Source organism: Balaenoptera musculus, chromosome 2 (genome assembly GCF_009873245.2).
Source record: "Balaenoptera musculus isolate JJ_BM4_2016_0621 chromosome 2, mBalMus1.pri.v3, whole genome shotgun sequence".
Lineage (NCBI taxonomy): Eukaryota > Metazoa > Chordata > Mammalia > Artiodactyla > Balaenopteridae > Balaenoptera > Balaenoptera musculus.
This window is the reverse complement of record NC_045786.1, coordinates 70,574,383-70,590,275: the sequence shown is the minus strand read 5'-3', so window position 1 is coordinate 70,590,275 and position 15,893 is coordinate 70,574,383. Positions and strand designations below refer to the sequence as shown.

The window sequence follows — 15,893 nt, the reverse complement described above, 5'->3', positions numbered from 1 at the left end:
AGTCTTAACCACTGGACTGCCAGGGAATTCCCTTAAAAATGCTTTTGATGAGAAAATAGACTGTCCTTAACTCGTCAGAGACTGTTAAAAAAAAAAAAAAGGAATAAGTAATAAAGGAGAAAAGTGTTTAACCTGTGGTTAGACTATTTGAGTTGAGTTCGCAATTAATATGAGCAGTTGTTGTGGACATGCACTTAGATTCTTTCAGTATAACATTAATTAGGCAACCGTTTTGTGTAAATGCACTCACAAAGCAAGGATTTGTGATTTCAGTACGCCTAAGCAGCCATGGAATTTATAACTTGTGTTACAGGATGTGGTATTACAGATTAGGGGAGAAACTGGGAAATAACGTGATACAATTGGCATATTGTGTATTTTTCTTTTTATTAGTGTGCCGGTCCAACAAAAGCCCCTGGGTCTGTTTGACTTGTTCAAGTGTCCACTGTGGAAGGTAGGTGACATGCTTATTACTTCACTACCCAACTTGCTTTTTTCAGTTTACCTTTAAGCTTTATGTCAAAGTTTTATTGATTTGGATTTATTTAGCACCATTGTTTAATCATAGCGTGTATGTAATTCTCTGTAGGGCTTCCCTCTCCTAATAGAATCCCTTTGTTCCATGATGGAACTGAGGAAAATCTGGGGTGGGAAACGCCTTTATATTGATACTCAGAAGACTTAATTTGATGATCAAGACAATCTACTAGTAATATTTGATTGACATGTGGCCAATTTTGTTTCACCTGTTACCTACCCTTCCCTACCTTTACTAACTTTTGAATCAAATCCCAGATATCATACTTAAGTAACTCTTTCTTCTAGCACAAACTCAAATAAATATCAAACTTTGTGTGTCTGGTAGTAGCACATTTATTTCTATGGCTCTTTTAGCTTAGAAAATCTGCTTTGAATTTACTTCAGAAGTTAGTAGTTTAGCAGCAAGGAGGTGGGAAATCATACTGAGTCACACAGGCTGAAATCTATATTGTATTTATTTGGACGGTTTCCCCATCGTTATTCGTAAACCCTCATTGCATGAAGAGAGCATCTTTGTTCAGTTAACTTTTGATTTTTCACATTTTCAGCCCTGGAATTGAGTCTATTTTTCCATGTACACTTAAGAGTACTTTTGGAAAATGTTAACTGCATATCTTAATTGTGGTTATTGTGGTTTTGAAATCTCTAGGATTTGGGGAACCTGAAAATACTATGTACAGATAACATTTTTTTAAAAAAAGAAGAAAAGTAGAAGCACTTAAATTCTGCACTTGAAGAGACAGATTCCTCTCCTAGATTTTGAGAGGTGAGAATTATAATGCAATAAAATTTATATAGTTCTATCCTCCAGTTGTCTCATAGTGCTTTACAGCCTAAATCTGGAAGGTCATATGTCAACAAAAAGACCTGACATACTCTCAAAAAGTGGAGACATTAGTGTTCTTAACAGCAAGCAACAAACAGTTCTCTAAGTAGGTACTGGAAAAATAAATTGAAAAATTTCTAGGCTCTGTAGGTAGTATGTTTCCAATTGTAAGCAATCTTAAATTTGGAAATCTGACATGGTTTCAGAGAAATATAATTAAGTAGATTACACAGATAATGAGAGTAACCTGCATTTGGATCTTCATTTTACATAGCTGATTGGCTAATTTTCTTTTGCCATGTAATCCTGGGTGTTGATTGCCAAGAATGACGATTTTTTTTTTTTTGGTAATTTAGACCACTTGTCTTTAGGGGAGTCTTAAACTGAATATTCTTTCAACTAGGAAATGTACTTTATCAGGAGTATATTTGAGTTATATATTGTATTGGTCTTCATGACACCATCCCTTTTAAGTTATTTTTCCAATTTTTTGTGATTGTTGTTAAAAAATCTGTGACATGTATATTGACGCTTTTACTTTTTAGACCAAGTTGGTTAAAATCTAAAACTAGATGAGGGAAATATTTATTTTTATGTGGTAGCTTATACATGTCTGTTAACTTCTGACATGTATTTGAATGTTAGCCAAAACATTGCTAATCTTAATGTTAGCAGTAATACACTTCTTACTTTATCACTGACATTTATTACAGTAACCACGGAAATATCTAGTACATTTGGAGGCTACAGTATGGTGGCTAAAGGAACTATATGTACTATTCATTCATTCATGCATTCTGAACCACGGATTATTTAATCACCTAACAACCCATGAGATATAAGTACTATTATCTCTGTTTGATAGATGAGAAAACAGAAGTAGAGAGGTTAAGTAACTCACCCAGGCTCACCAGGCCAGCATGTGATAATGCCTGCTAAAACCCAGGCTGTCTAATTTTTGAGTTTATACTCTTAATCATTATTTTTATTTTAACTCAGCCATATATACAATAGGATTAAAAATTCATTTTGGTCCACTTTTGTGAACAGAAGACCCTACACACAAGTCTTGGTTATGTTTATTACAGTGAAAAAAAGGGGGGAAAATGTGATCAAACTCTGAGTTGAGGTTAGTAGTGCCTCTGATGCTTCCAGGTTTCCTGGGGTAGAGCGGCCAGGCTTGGAGTTGATCCTCCTTACTTACCACAAACTATCCTACTTTCCCCAAGGTAAGTGTTGCTCCTTGTACAGTTAAGGCACCTCATGACAAAAATGTCACCTTAACTCTCTGAGCAGGTTTACTTTGGCACTATTTAACCGACATTTGTTTTGACTGTTCTGAGTTTACAATTAGGCCTTACCTTTTATAAATTGGCAGCTTTCTAGGAACTGGGAAGTTTTTGTTTTATGACGGTCTTCAAGTAGTGGTCAGTTATGGCATTGTACAGTATTTAGGTGAAGGTGTAGATGAACCTTTATTTCAGTTTCATTTTGCTTTTTGTGATAAAATGATTTATTAAATCTGAGTTGGAAAGTGTTGGAAAATTTTTCTGACTGTAGTCAACCTTTGATTATCTTTGCCCATGTAGTAAGAAATAACAGTTTATATAAGCTTAAGATAATTTCTGTTTTGTTTGGATTTCTTTTAAACATACCTATTTCCATATTAGTGGAGTGATTATTCAGGCATTCAAATGAAAGATCTGAAGCCATATTGATGAGAAAGAGATGGGAGATTATCCTGTTTCCATATCTGACTCTCATGTTTTATATTAAGCAGCAACCTAAGCAGAGCCTACGGCCCTGTGGGCAGTGATTGAGTAATTTAGTTTGCAAAGCTTGTCTTTGATAATAGCTGCGTTGGGAGTTAGCAGCCTAAGAAAACTTAAAAAAAGAAAAAGGCTATAGCAAAAGTATCAGCAAAGGAGTTGATAAGTGATAACATCAATGGTATTGAAACTGATTTGCATAGATAACGCCTTTCCTTGCCTGGTCCTAGGCTTGTGTATAATAATAAGCTGACTGTATTTGATTGCAAAAAAGGAGCATATTTTAAGTACTCAGCTTAATAAATCACTAAGTGATGAATGCTCTTACAGGATTGAATGCTCTTTATTAGAAGGAATTCTTTCTTATTCTGATTTGATAACCATCTAATTTTATTATCATCTCCTGCTACTTTAACTTCCAAAGCAATATTTAGATTAAAATATATTTTCATTTGATTTTTGTAAGGTATGTGAATGGCCATGCAAAAAAACATTATGAAGATGCACAAATACCCTTAACCAACCATAAGAAATCAGAAAAGCAAGAAAAAGCTCAGCACACAGTGTGTATGGATTGCAGTAGCTACAGTACATACTGGTAAGTATTAATATTATCTGAAAATGATACTCCTTTACTATGTGTGCGCAGGCGTTTTCTCGTCTTCCTCGCTCTTTCCCCGCCCCGCAGTCTCTAAGCCAGTGGGGGCTGCCATTACTGCCTGTTAGTCCTGTTGGCATTCACAGAGGACTGGGGCTGTCGGGAAGGCCTGTCCTTATTCATTCGGATGTAAATTTGCATTGCCCTTTCCACCTCTAGGTCTCCTCTTCTTTCCCATCCCACTAAGCTTCAGGGAAGTGAAAAGTATTTGTTGTTGTTCATTATAATTCCTTTTCTTTTTCTTGTTTTGTTTTTAATTGAAGAATAATATGATAATATAATATTATTATAATATGATAAAAACCCACATTCCTACTGGCCAGTTAACGTTTTGTTATATAATCTTAAATTTTTAACTTTTTTGTTTAAAACATTATTTTGACAGTCTCACTTGTCCCAACACAGTTCCACTCTCCTCTTCTACTCTGTAGATAAACATCAAGAATTTTGTGTGTTGCCTTTCAGGCTAATTTTTTTTTAAGTGTCACATCCTTTAAAAGGATATTGGAGGCCCTGTTCTCTCTTTGTAATATACTATACATGTCTGTTTCATATAAATGACAATAAAGTAAGAATTCTTCTGACTACTTTGAACAGGTTATTCAGGTCGCAAGTGATGTTTAACAATCCATATCCATTCAGTATGCTCAAAGAGTCAGTGTATTTTACAGTTTTAACTTTGGCGTGAAGCAAAAATTATGAATAGTTCTTTATGGTTTTAATCATTTTACTGAATTCGAAAGGTTTTTGACATTGAAAGGAAAAAAAAAAGCCATTTAAAGGAGCCCTCTTATTTTTGTTTTTGCCATATAGCCCTCAGATGTTACGTGAAGGCAATACTGGGCAGGGATGGGGATTTAAAGTCCAAATATTGCTGTTGATTCACACTTTCTACTGAAGTTGTGTACTAATCCTTTCTACATTATCCTTAGCTGCTTATGGTATTGTAGAAAGGTGTCCCATCAAAAGGAAGAAAAAAGGTCAGTGGCTTACCAAGTTTACGTTTTCACAGGTTTAACATTATTTCACTGTGGCTATTGAATAAAACATTGTAAGGTTTAGTCCTGTAGATCACTAGTATTTCAGTGATCCTTTGTGTGGAAGATGTCCGGACGTGGAAGAGAGACAAGCTGGAGGTAGATGAAGACACATCAGTAAAAGTGAAAATCGTGGGAAGATATTCTGAGCCTAGTGCCCAGTTTATTATTATTTGCTCTCATAAAACACTGCTTCCTCCAAAAATCAAGCATTAGCCAAGCTGTTAAAGTGTCTTCATTAGTTTCCCCCCCTTTCCCTCAGGACACTTATATACTAGAATGACACAGCTATCTAATTGACAGAACCCTGTGTTTCTGTTAAGGTTGTAAGTATTTCTCTTTAAACAGCAGGAATTAAGGTCATTCTTGAGGTATCTGTCTCACAGTCATCATTGCAGGTCATGTCAGCCTGTATGCACCAGATGCTGAAAACGTTCATCCTTCTTGATTTTTAGTTAGCAATGTGCATGAAATGTTTAATGGGGAAATTTGGAAATACAATTAAATCTCTGTATGCAGTGGGTTTTCTTGCTGTTGGTAAGATTATGAGGAAATAGTAACTCTTTGAGGAAATTTAAAGAATTCTCTTGGAATTTTCTTAATGGAGTGGATTTATATTCGTAGGTCTCTTTAAAAATATAGACTGTATACTTTAATGTCTTTGTATATTGCATTTTAGAGGAATACCTTTATTAACTAGGACCGGAATTTAATTTGCTTTATATTGGTACAGTATGCTAAAGTACAAGTCATTTCACGGCTGAATTGGAATTAAATGGCAGATCTTGGACCTTGGGGGAATATACACCACGGCAGGGGTTTCTTGGCCAGTTGCCAGTCTTTTGTGTGAAGTTATACAGAGCCGCAAGTGTGTGGACTCCGAGAGCTTCTGAAATGCAGGAAGGGAGCTGCAGCTGGTCACATAACCATCTCATTTGTGGGTTTAGAACAAAATGCCAGGGAATCATCCTGTAGCATTATACTGACAGCCTAAAAGGAAACTGTGATAGTAGTAAGCTGATGAAGCTGTAGTTTAAATTAACATTTTCCCCACACCTCACTGTGATTAAGAAACAAAACAGGATTTCTTCTTCTGTATGCGGGTGTGTGTGTGTGTGTGTGTGATTTTCCAGTGCACCTTAGTAATTTCACTTCAGTTTGTAAATTTTCCTTGTATATAAATTTCTTGTGGTTAGACTAATTGGTTTACTTTAGAGGTGTATTAGGTTTAACCTATTTGATTATTAATTATTATGCTTGTAGTCAAAATATTTTGACTGTAGCTAATGTTAAGGCTCCTTTTCCATGTGCTCTGTCCTCTGAAGAAGTTGAAACATGCTCTGAGGCTTACAGTTTTTCTATCCTTATTTTCCCTTTTCCAAGAGTCCCTGCCTTGTCCTGTCTTTGCATATCCTTTATGAGGTTATCATTGAGCACTCCCCCCTCCCCCAACTAGCTCCAGTTGTAGCTGGATGTAATGTCCCCTAAACTCAGAGTCCTTGGGATACTTATAATTTCCTGCTGCATGTTAGTTATTTGTAAATGTCCTTGGGGACCGCAGGAACCATATGTCAGATCTTTGTATCGTCCACAGTACTCAGTGTCTGGTGCCGAGTAGGCAGTAGATGTTTGAAAGGCTGAATTTTGTTAACTATTTTCCAAAAATGGGGAAGGTTATACCAAATCTATACTATTGTGCCCTCCTGATCCTTTTGGAGGACTGAAGAGCTGCAGAACCTTTTTCCTGAAGAAGACTCAAATCACAGCATATGTGAGCTATTCCATTTACCTCCCGAGAGGGACACCCTTGTAGAGCAGGTCCTTTCACTTCTGATATAAACTGGGCGTCCAGGAGAAGCACATATTAACCAAGCAGAACATAAAACGGGTCATTATTTCAAAAGAGGGAGAGAATCATTTTGCTTGGACACAAACCCACTCCTTTAGGAGACAAATGAAGATTTTAATAAAAATGAAAATCTTAAGATTTTCACACAAGGGCAAGTGTTCAGATTATTGTGTGTTCAGTAATATTTCCTTTCCTCCTACCGCAAATTCCCTCCCCCAGTTAATACAAATGGAATTGTATGTGGTATACATTATTGTATCAAAAAAAAAAGGATTAAAATTGATTGAGAAAAACAAAGATTAAAATTAGGAACTTTTATTTGACTTCTTATGTAGATAGACATTTGGAGTTAATAGATTTAAAATACTGAACAGATAATTTTTGACATCTGACATAGTCTTGTCAACTTAACAACAGCTGAATTTCTGAGTATTCAAAAGTATGAAAGGAGTATTAAAACTAAATTACTAGAATTTTTCCTTCCTGGCAGGGTAATGTTTTAAAGCACTCCTTCAAACAAAGAAATATTATGAAATGTGAGTCAATTCATTTGTCTAGAAAAAAGACTTGTATTTTAGATTTTAAACACCTATAATAAATAGCAGTTTTAATTAAAACTAATAAAAATAAAGCTTTTATTTGTGGGTTTAAATGGATGCTGAATCATTTTCAAAGGCAGTTGTGATTAAAAATTTAAAAGGGGAAGATCTTTTGTTGACTATCCTTATAAACTTTTTGGGCACAAATTTTCAGTGTTACAAAGATTAGAGAACAGGAAGAATTTTGTTTATTTAAAAACAGTATTTTGAAGTTTTATTAAAAAGAAACTTTTTAGCACGTGGTCTGAAAACAAAAGGCTCTTTCTTAATAAGCTGGTACTTGTCTGCTTTTAACAAAGGAAATGAGTTTTCTCTGCAAGTATTCTAATTTTCCAAAATTGGCTTAGTTGATGGCTGTGCATTAGAATTGAATAAAAGAGAATTTAAAAATAAGCTTGTTTTCTAAAAGAGTTCTTTGGATTTAACTTTTCTTGGTTTGAAATAGATGAAGTCACTGGAATATCAGCTTTTTTGGTTTGGTTTTGTTTTTTGTTTTCTGTAACTATATCTGTCATTTATAATAAAACTGGAGGTCAAAGTTTACTCTAGGTGTCATATTATCATGTTATCTATTATACAAGGGAATGAAAAGGAATTTAAAACTTAATGATCGATTTGCCATTGCCCTTTCTTGAGGGGTACTTTTTGCATTAAAGTTTTTTCATTTTGTTTCTTTGATATTAGTATTATACATGACTTACTGTATAAAGATTGCCTTACAGCCAGTAGATTAAAGGACTTGTTCCTTTACTGTTGCGTAAAAAAATCAGGTTCATTTGTATGTTGATTGCTTCTTGTTTCACGTGGGTGAAGAATGATTTGGTCTGGGAATATTTTCTTAGTGCTTCAAGAATATGATGTGGAGACTTATGACTTGGGTAGCTTCAATAGCACTTACAACAGGAATGGAAAAAGCTTTAGAATTTTAAAGCTGAGAAAGAGAGAGAGATTTTCTTTGTTTTGAGTGTGACATCTGCGCCATATAATATGGTAGCAGTTGAGCAATTAAAAGTGGCTAGTAGGACTGAGGAATTGAATGTTTTATTTTATTTTAATGATTATGTTTAAATTGCCACATGTACTGGTAGCTACTATAGCAGACAGTGTAGCCTCACACTATTAAAATTTAACATTGAGTATATTAATATTATGAAACTTTAAAAACCTTAAGACAAAAATCTGATAGAAACTCCAAAAAGAAAATAAGTCAATTTCACTAACTAAAATAGTTGTAAATAAGTATAACTTAAAGCAAATCTAACCCAATAAAATGTGTCAAAAAGAAAAATTATGTAATTACTGAGTTAATTTCACTAGTCTGCCAACATATTCATTTTAAAGGGAATCCCAGATTATTGTATCATTAGAAGCAAAAATACATTTATAAATAAGCCATTTCTGATTTTTAAAAAACTAATAACATTGAAATAAAAGGAAACTATTAAAATATGATAGTCCCCCCCAAAGAAAGCAAACATCATATGCAAATTGATGAAACACTAAAGCTATTTCCATTAACATGAGAAACAAGACAAATACTTCCTATCATCATTTACATCATCGTCACTATTATTAAACATTGCTTTGGCAGTTCTAGCCATTGAAATAAGACAGAATAGGTAAATTGTTGGTATAAATATTAGAAAAGAACAAATTATTTCTGCTTTCAAATTATATAATGCTGAGAAAACTCAGGGGGACTTTAGTAGAAAACAGCAAGTAGAATTAATAATTAATTTTGAGATGGTGATACATAATAAATATACAAAAACTAATAGCTTTCTCTTCATTAGCAGTCATTAGTTAAAAATGGAAATGACCAAACAAAAAAACAAACATTCAACATAATGACAAAAATTATAAACTAAATCTAGGAATAAGTATTACAGAAAGACACAAAGCAAAGATATGGATCCTTTGTGAAGAAAACTTGACATTGTAAACAATTCCTTTCCCCCTCAAATTTTTACCTTCAAAAGTTTTCCTGGAGACAGGGTCTGATGAACATGATGGTCCTCGAACATAATGTGCACGACATCCAAAAAAATCAAAATAGCAGATATGTTGCTTTTATTCAATACATAAATATTCATTGAGAACCAGCTGTATGTTAGGGACCTAGTCTTTAGTGCAGTGGTCTCTAAAATAATGCACTTGAAGGTATGGGAGGAAAATAGCAGAACTTTTATTAAAACTTTTTATCTGGCAAAAAAAAAAAGCATTGGCAAATATTTAAAATACCTACTGCCAGTGGTCTGTAGACTAGGTGGTTATGGGTCATGAACCACACACGGAGTGTCCTGAATCAGCTTCACATGTGGCGTCCTCACCCTTGTTCACTTTTAGCATTGTGCAGTATGTTACGGTGTTTGTCTGCCTAGTTACATGGATTTATTTAATTTTACCAAGAATCAATCCTCTTCAAATGGATACACATTTTAAAAGATTTTTTATGAGAAAAAATCCTCCAAGATAATAACAGTAACAATAGTAACACAAATACTGGTGAACAAGGAAAAGGTAAGCTGACATACACTCCTACTCTGAGCTCATCAAATATGTTACAAAGTAAAAATATTGGCTATCTAATAAAAACACAGACTAATCAGATCTGATAAGTTGGACAGAAAGTTTGAGACTGTGTGAAGTATGAATTTATATCCATTATCATTAATGTCAAACCTCACCCTATGTATATATTATACTCTGAGATACTAGTTTAATAATGGTATGAAGACATTTAAAAAGTTTATTTCATTTCTAGCTCACTCTTCTAAAATTTTTCTTTTTTTATACTATATGCATATTAATTTAGATTTACTTGCATATATAATTAGTACAAACGTGTAAATGTGTTGGGGGTGATGGATGCTCAATTTTGTGGCTTATTTTTTATCTGATTAGGAGCCATTGAAAATAATTTGAAGATTTCGTCTTAGTGGACTGGTGTTTTTCCTTTTATAATCAGAGAGGGCATGAGGCGCAGGGTGGAAATAGGAAGGAAACAAGTGTTTCTAAAATTAGAATTTTTAAAAGGAGGTAAACCCACATTAAATTTTAGGACGAGAAAATGATTGAGCCATGCTGCATGTTTTAGTTTTTGGAGAATGGGGAAAAAGTACAGATAGGGATGACCAAGTAAGGAATATTTTTTGCTGTTAAACAAGTGAATGGTGCTACATGGAAAATACTGAGGGAGGGTAAGGGAGTTGGTGGTGTATGGAATGAAAGCCTAATTCTAAATGTAAAGAAGGTAACACTGAAGTGAAAGGGAAGATTGGGAGGGAAAGATGAGAGAGAAGAAAATTTAGGTAAGGTCGACATTGCAGGGACCATCAAATACTATAGCTTAATTCGTCTACAGATATCTATGCATTTGAAAGCCACTGTATTTGGGTCGGGCGGACGGGGATATCATACCAAAGGAAATAACCAAGGTTTAGAATAAAATATTAGTTGAGATAGAGGAGGAAAAAGATGGGTTGGGGGAGATTATAGAGAGAAAAATATTTAGAAAGGATTAGGCATGATTAGATGCTAGAAATTAGAAAAATCACAATCTTAAAAATGTACACATAAGGAATCAATGTAATGAAGAAATTGGACAATTTTGCTATTTATTAGAATAAGCAGAATTTGAAATAACTTGAGCTGTGATATTATCCGTTTTTTACCAAATTATATAGTAGTATAAATAATTGGTATTTCTTATGAAATTTGCCCTGCTACCTGCTACATGTTCTTTCAGTGCAAGGTAGTAAAATAATTGTGTATCTTCTGCTCTGAACAGCAGTATATATATAATACCCTACTCTACATTTAATCAGGTATTAACTTTTGGCTTGAAGTACTTTAAAACTACTTTAGCGTCATATTTGGTTCAAGGAATTGGTTTGAGACTAATTTTTACATAGCTAAGATGATAGTATACTTTGTCTCAAGGTGTTAGAAGTAGAGAAAGATACCAGTACCTTCTCCTTCCCTGCCTTTTTATATCTGATTTCCTTATCTAACATCTCTAATATGTTGCCCTGATATGACTTCTAAGTATTATTTTTTGTCTTTAGTGTTTCAGTTTACTTAAATTTCCTTAAACAGTTCTTCTTTTAGTAAATACAGAAGTAAACGTTTTTCCTTGTCTGACAAAGTAGTCTGTTAGAGGTAGAGCTCATCTTACTGAAGAATCACCTAAAATCACTGAATTTAAACTTGCTTAAGTGTTAATATAATAGCCTAAAGTTGGTTTGTGTAATATAGGTAGTTACGGACTTTTGTTTGCTAGACATGTGAAATCCTGTTTATATGAAAAGATGCCAAAACCTGGACCTCAGCTCCAATTTCTCAGTAGAAAGAAGAAAAACGAGGAGTAGAACTTTTTATATTATTTCAGTTACGTTTGGGAAACCCCAACCCGGTGTATTTTCACCTTGCACATTTACCCATATTTTATAACAATATTTATTTCAAAGTGGGAAATGCATTCCAAGTTTCAGAGGAGCAATCTAGAAGCTTTGAAACACAGCCTACAAGTTCTGCACTTTTTTTGTCCTTATCTTGGTGTTAATCTCCTTGAAGGGAACCTAAGAATAGTGGATAAATTTTATTTTTTTCAGGTTGTTAGAGGTAAGCATAATACTGACCTAATACCTTCAACACAATTGTAAACCAGAAAGAGATTTTTACAACTTGTTTACTTTAAATCCTTCTTATTGCCTTGGGACTGCTTTTTTTTTTTTTTTTTTTACATCTTTTTTGAAGTATAATTGCTTTACAATGGTGTGTTAGTTTCTGCTTTAAAACAAAGTGAATCAGTTATACATATACATATGTTCCCATATCTCTTCCCTCTTGCATCTCCCTCCCTCCCACCCTCCCTATCCCACCCCTCTAGGTGGTCACAAAGCATCGAGCTGATCTCCCTGTGCTATGCGGCTGCTTCCCACTAGCTGTCTATTTTACATTTGGTAGTGTATATATGTCCATGACACTCTCTTACCCTGTCACATCTCACCCCTCCCCCTCCCCATATCCTCAAGTCCATTCTTTAGTAGGTCTGTGTTTTTTTTCCCATCTTGCCACTGGTTCTTCATGTCCTTTTTTTTTTTTTTTTTCCTTAGATTCCATATATATGTGTTAGCATACTGTATTTGTTTTCTCTTTCTGACTTACTTCACTCTGTATGACAGACTCTAACTCCATCCACCTCATTACAAATACCTCCATTTCATTTCTTTTTATGGCTGAGTAATATTCCATTGTATATATGTGCCACATCTTCTTTATCCATTCATCCGATGATGGACACTTTGGTTGCTTCCATGTCCTGGCTATTGTAAATAGAGCTGCAATGAACATTTTGGTACATGACTCTTTTTGAATTATGGTTTTCTCAGGGTATATGCCCAGGAGTGGGATTGCTGGGTCGTATGGTAGTTCTATTTTTAGTTTTTGAAGGAACCTCCATACTGTTCTCCATAGTGGCTGTATCAATTTACATTCCCACCAACAGTGCAAGAGTGTTCCCTTTTCTCCAGACCCTCTCCAACATTTATTGTTTCTAGATTTTTTGATGATGGCCATTCTGACCAGTGTGAGATGATACCTCATTGTAGTTTTGATTTGCATTTCTCTAATGATTAAGGATGTTGAGCATTCTTTCATGTGTCTGTTGGCCATCTGTATATCTTCTTTGGAGAGATGTCTGTTTAGGTCTTCTGCCCATTTTTGGATTGGGTTGTTTGTTTTTTTGTTATGGAGCTGCATGAGCTGCTTGTAAATCTTGGAGATTAATCCTTTGTCAGTTGCTTCATTTGCAAATATTTTCTCCCATTCTGAGGGTTGTCTTTTGGTCTTGTTTATGTTTTCCTTTGCTGTGCAAAGCTTTTAAGTTTCATTAGGTCCCATTTGTTTATTTGTGTTTTTATTTCCATTTCTCTAGGAGCTGGGTCAAAAAGGATCTTGCTGCGATTTATGTCATAGAGTGTTCTGCCTATGTTTTCCTCTAAGAGTTTGATAGTGTCTGGCTTTACACTTAGGTCTTTAATCCATTTTGAGTTTATTTTTGTGTATGGTGTCAGGGAGTGTTCTAGTTTCATACTTTTACATGTACCTGTCCAATTTTCCCAGCACCACTTATTGAAGAGACTGTCTTTTCTCCACTGTATATGCTTGCCTCCTTTATCAAAGATAAGGTGACCATATGTGTGTGGGTTTATCTCTGGGCTTTCGGGACTTCTTAATATCAGTATTAGTGGGATAGTTTCCGGTTTGAAACCAGCAGAAACCAGCGTCTCAGCTAAAGACTAAGGTAACCAGACAACATTTAAATTCTTATTTACTTCCTACTTTTGTTACTTATTTTCTTTTGACCTCTGGGCCAGGGAGGAAGAAGAAATCAGAACAGGGGATGGGGGCAGCTAGAGACGGGTGTGCTGTGAGGCAGGTGTGCTGTGAGGCAGCCCTGGTTACACAGCAAAAGGAAGCTGACATTTATTGACCCTCTGCCACGTGCCAGGCGCCCCTGGACGTTTTGACCTGTGGAAGCAGATGCTTTCCTTTTATCATTGTCATCTAATAACGCTTGTATAGTGTGGTGAATTCAGACAGGACAAAAGTTAGAATCTTAGAAGTAAATGTCCTTCATAGTGACTGTAAGAAGATCTAAAATTGACTCTTGGCAATAAGGACAATTGTGAAAACTTAAAATTTTTTAAGCCAGTGAGAACAAATTCAGCCAAAATAAAATTGATTTCTTATAGTTCATTAAAGTTATATTTATTACCTCTTTATAATATTGGGTAGTATTATAGTAGAACAGCTAGTATCTTAGATATTTTCTAGGCTAGCAGTGCTGTGCAAGAGAAATAATTCATCACATATGTAATTTAAAATTTGCTAGTAGCCACATTAAAAAAGCAAATACAAACAGGTTGATTAATTTTAACTGTATATTTTATTTAACCCAGTTATCCAAAATATTATCATGTCAACATGGTAATCCATATAGAATTATTAGACATAGTTTGCATCTTTTTTTAATATGAAACCTTCAAAATCCAGTATATATTTTACACGTACAGCACATCTCCATTCAGATGCTAACTTTTCATCAGAAATGCTTGATCTGTATTTAGTCATAAAAATTGCAGTTAAAAATGTAGATTCCAAACACTATTAAAAATTTTCCAATAAATGAATAAAGTACCAAAAAAAACCCATTTTCTTTAATACTTGGCATCTGTTTTGACAAGACTGACTCATCTTTTTTAGAATAATTGAGTCCGAAGCAAAAGCATATCAGTCTCAAAACTATCTAATTTAAGTAAATCCACTAACTCTTGTAACCACTCAGTATTATCAACATCAAATTCAAAGGATCATTATATAAACTGAAAATCAACTCCAAATTTGTCCATATCAACAAAGCATTCTTCAATTTTTCTTGTAGATTTTGCAGACAACTTACATAATGCTATTGTATTTAAAATCTTCTGTATATTTGTTCGTGTTGAAATGTGTAAAATCATTATTGATTTGTATTAGGAATAGTTTAAATTTTAACATAAATTCTCATACCTGTCTAGCTAGGTCACAAACAAGCTTTTACTCTCTCCTTGGATCTTTAAATTTAGCTCATTCATGTGCACTGTGATATAGGTGAAAAAATGTAAATCATGCTGTGATGTTTTCTCTTTGTTCAATATTGGCAGGTGTTCCTTTTGTTTCAAGAAAATCTTGAATTAGAGTTAACAGTACAGTAAACCTTTGTAAAATTCTTCCATGACTCAAGCAGTGAACATTGGCAAAGAACATGTAGTCATTATATTCATTATCTTCTGTTTCTTTTAACAGTTCCATGAACTGGTGATGAGTCAGAGCATTTGCACATGTATACTGAACAATTTTAATAACTGCATCCATGATACAGTCTACTTTAGAGCACAGATATTTTCAATATGTTAATATGCAGTGGATCAAATAAGGGAAATAATTCCATTAAATCCGGGTTTTTGATCCCACGTAGCAGGTCCTTGTCTGTCTTGATAGAAACTTTTTCCTGTCTAGCCGAAAGTGACATGTAAAAGATTAAAAAATATTTACAACATGCGGTTGATTGTTTTTAAGGTTGCAAATAGATGAAGACATTTCAATTTGGAAGTCATTTGAAACAAAACGTACGCAAAGTATTAATTGGCCATTGTCTCTTGTCTTGTAAAACTCATCTAAAGCTAAAAGTAAAAGTACTTACAATTTTCAAATGTTGAATGAATTGATCTTTAATAATGTTAGAAAGGTCTTTTATTCACTAACAATTGTTTGGTGGATCAACTGAAGATCTTTCACTTTTTGTAAAATATCCTTTTTGATCTTTATCTCAAATTCTAAAACATAACTCCCTTAACTGAAATAATAATTTAATGTTTCATCTCTCCATCTAAAAGTGGTTTTCTTTCTTGAGCAAGAATTAAAGCTATTTTAAAGCTTGCCAGAATTACAAGCTCAAATCCTTAAAATCACTAAGAAACTTCTTTGTTATACATTTCATTCTGATTTCATTGATTGTGACAAATTTCATTGATTATTTTTTGACTGTAGAGAAGCAACTTCTTATTAAA

At 34.1% G+C, this 15,893-nt stretch overlaps 1 protein-coding gene across 7 annotated transcripts in view; it reads left to right on the top strand.

The window, feature by feature from the left end:
- USP3 (ubiquitin specific peptidase 3) overlaps positions 1-15,893 on the top strand; it is a 227,306-nt gene that overhangs the window by 152,697 nt on the left and 58,716 nt on the right. For 5 of the 7 annotated variants that reach the window (XM_036841463.1, XM_036841462.1, XM_036841461.1 and 2 more), the window contains 2 exons: positions 394-454; positions 3,602-3,733. In XM_036841463.1, the coding sequence (XP_036697358.1) occupies positions 3,705-3,733 (29 nt within the window). In that variant the 5' untranslated portion in view covers positions 394-454; positions 3,602-3,704. Of the gene's footprint in view, positions 1-393; positions 455-1,189; positions 1,307-3,601; positions 3,734-15,893 lie in introns of all 7 variants that reach the window. The other 2 variants (XM_036841465.1, XM_036841467.1) reach the window with 1 other exon arrangement.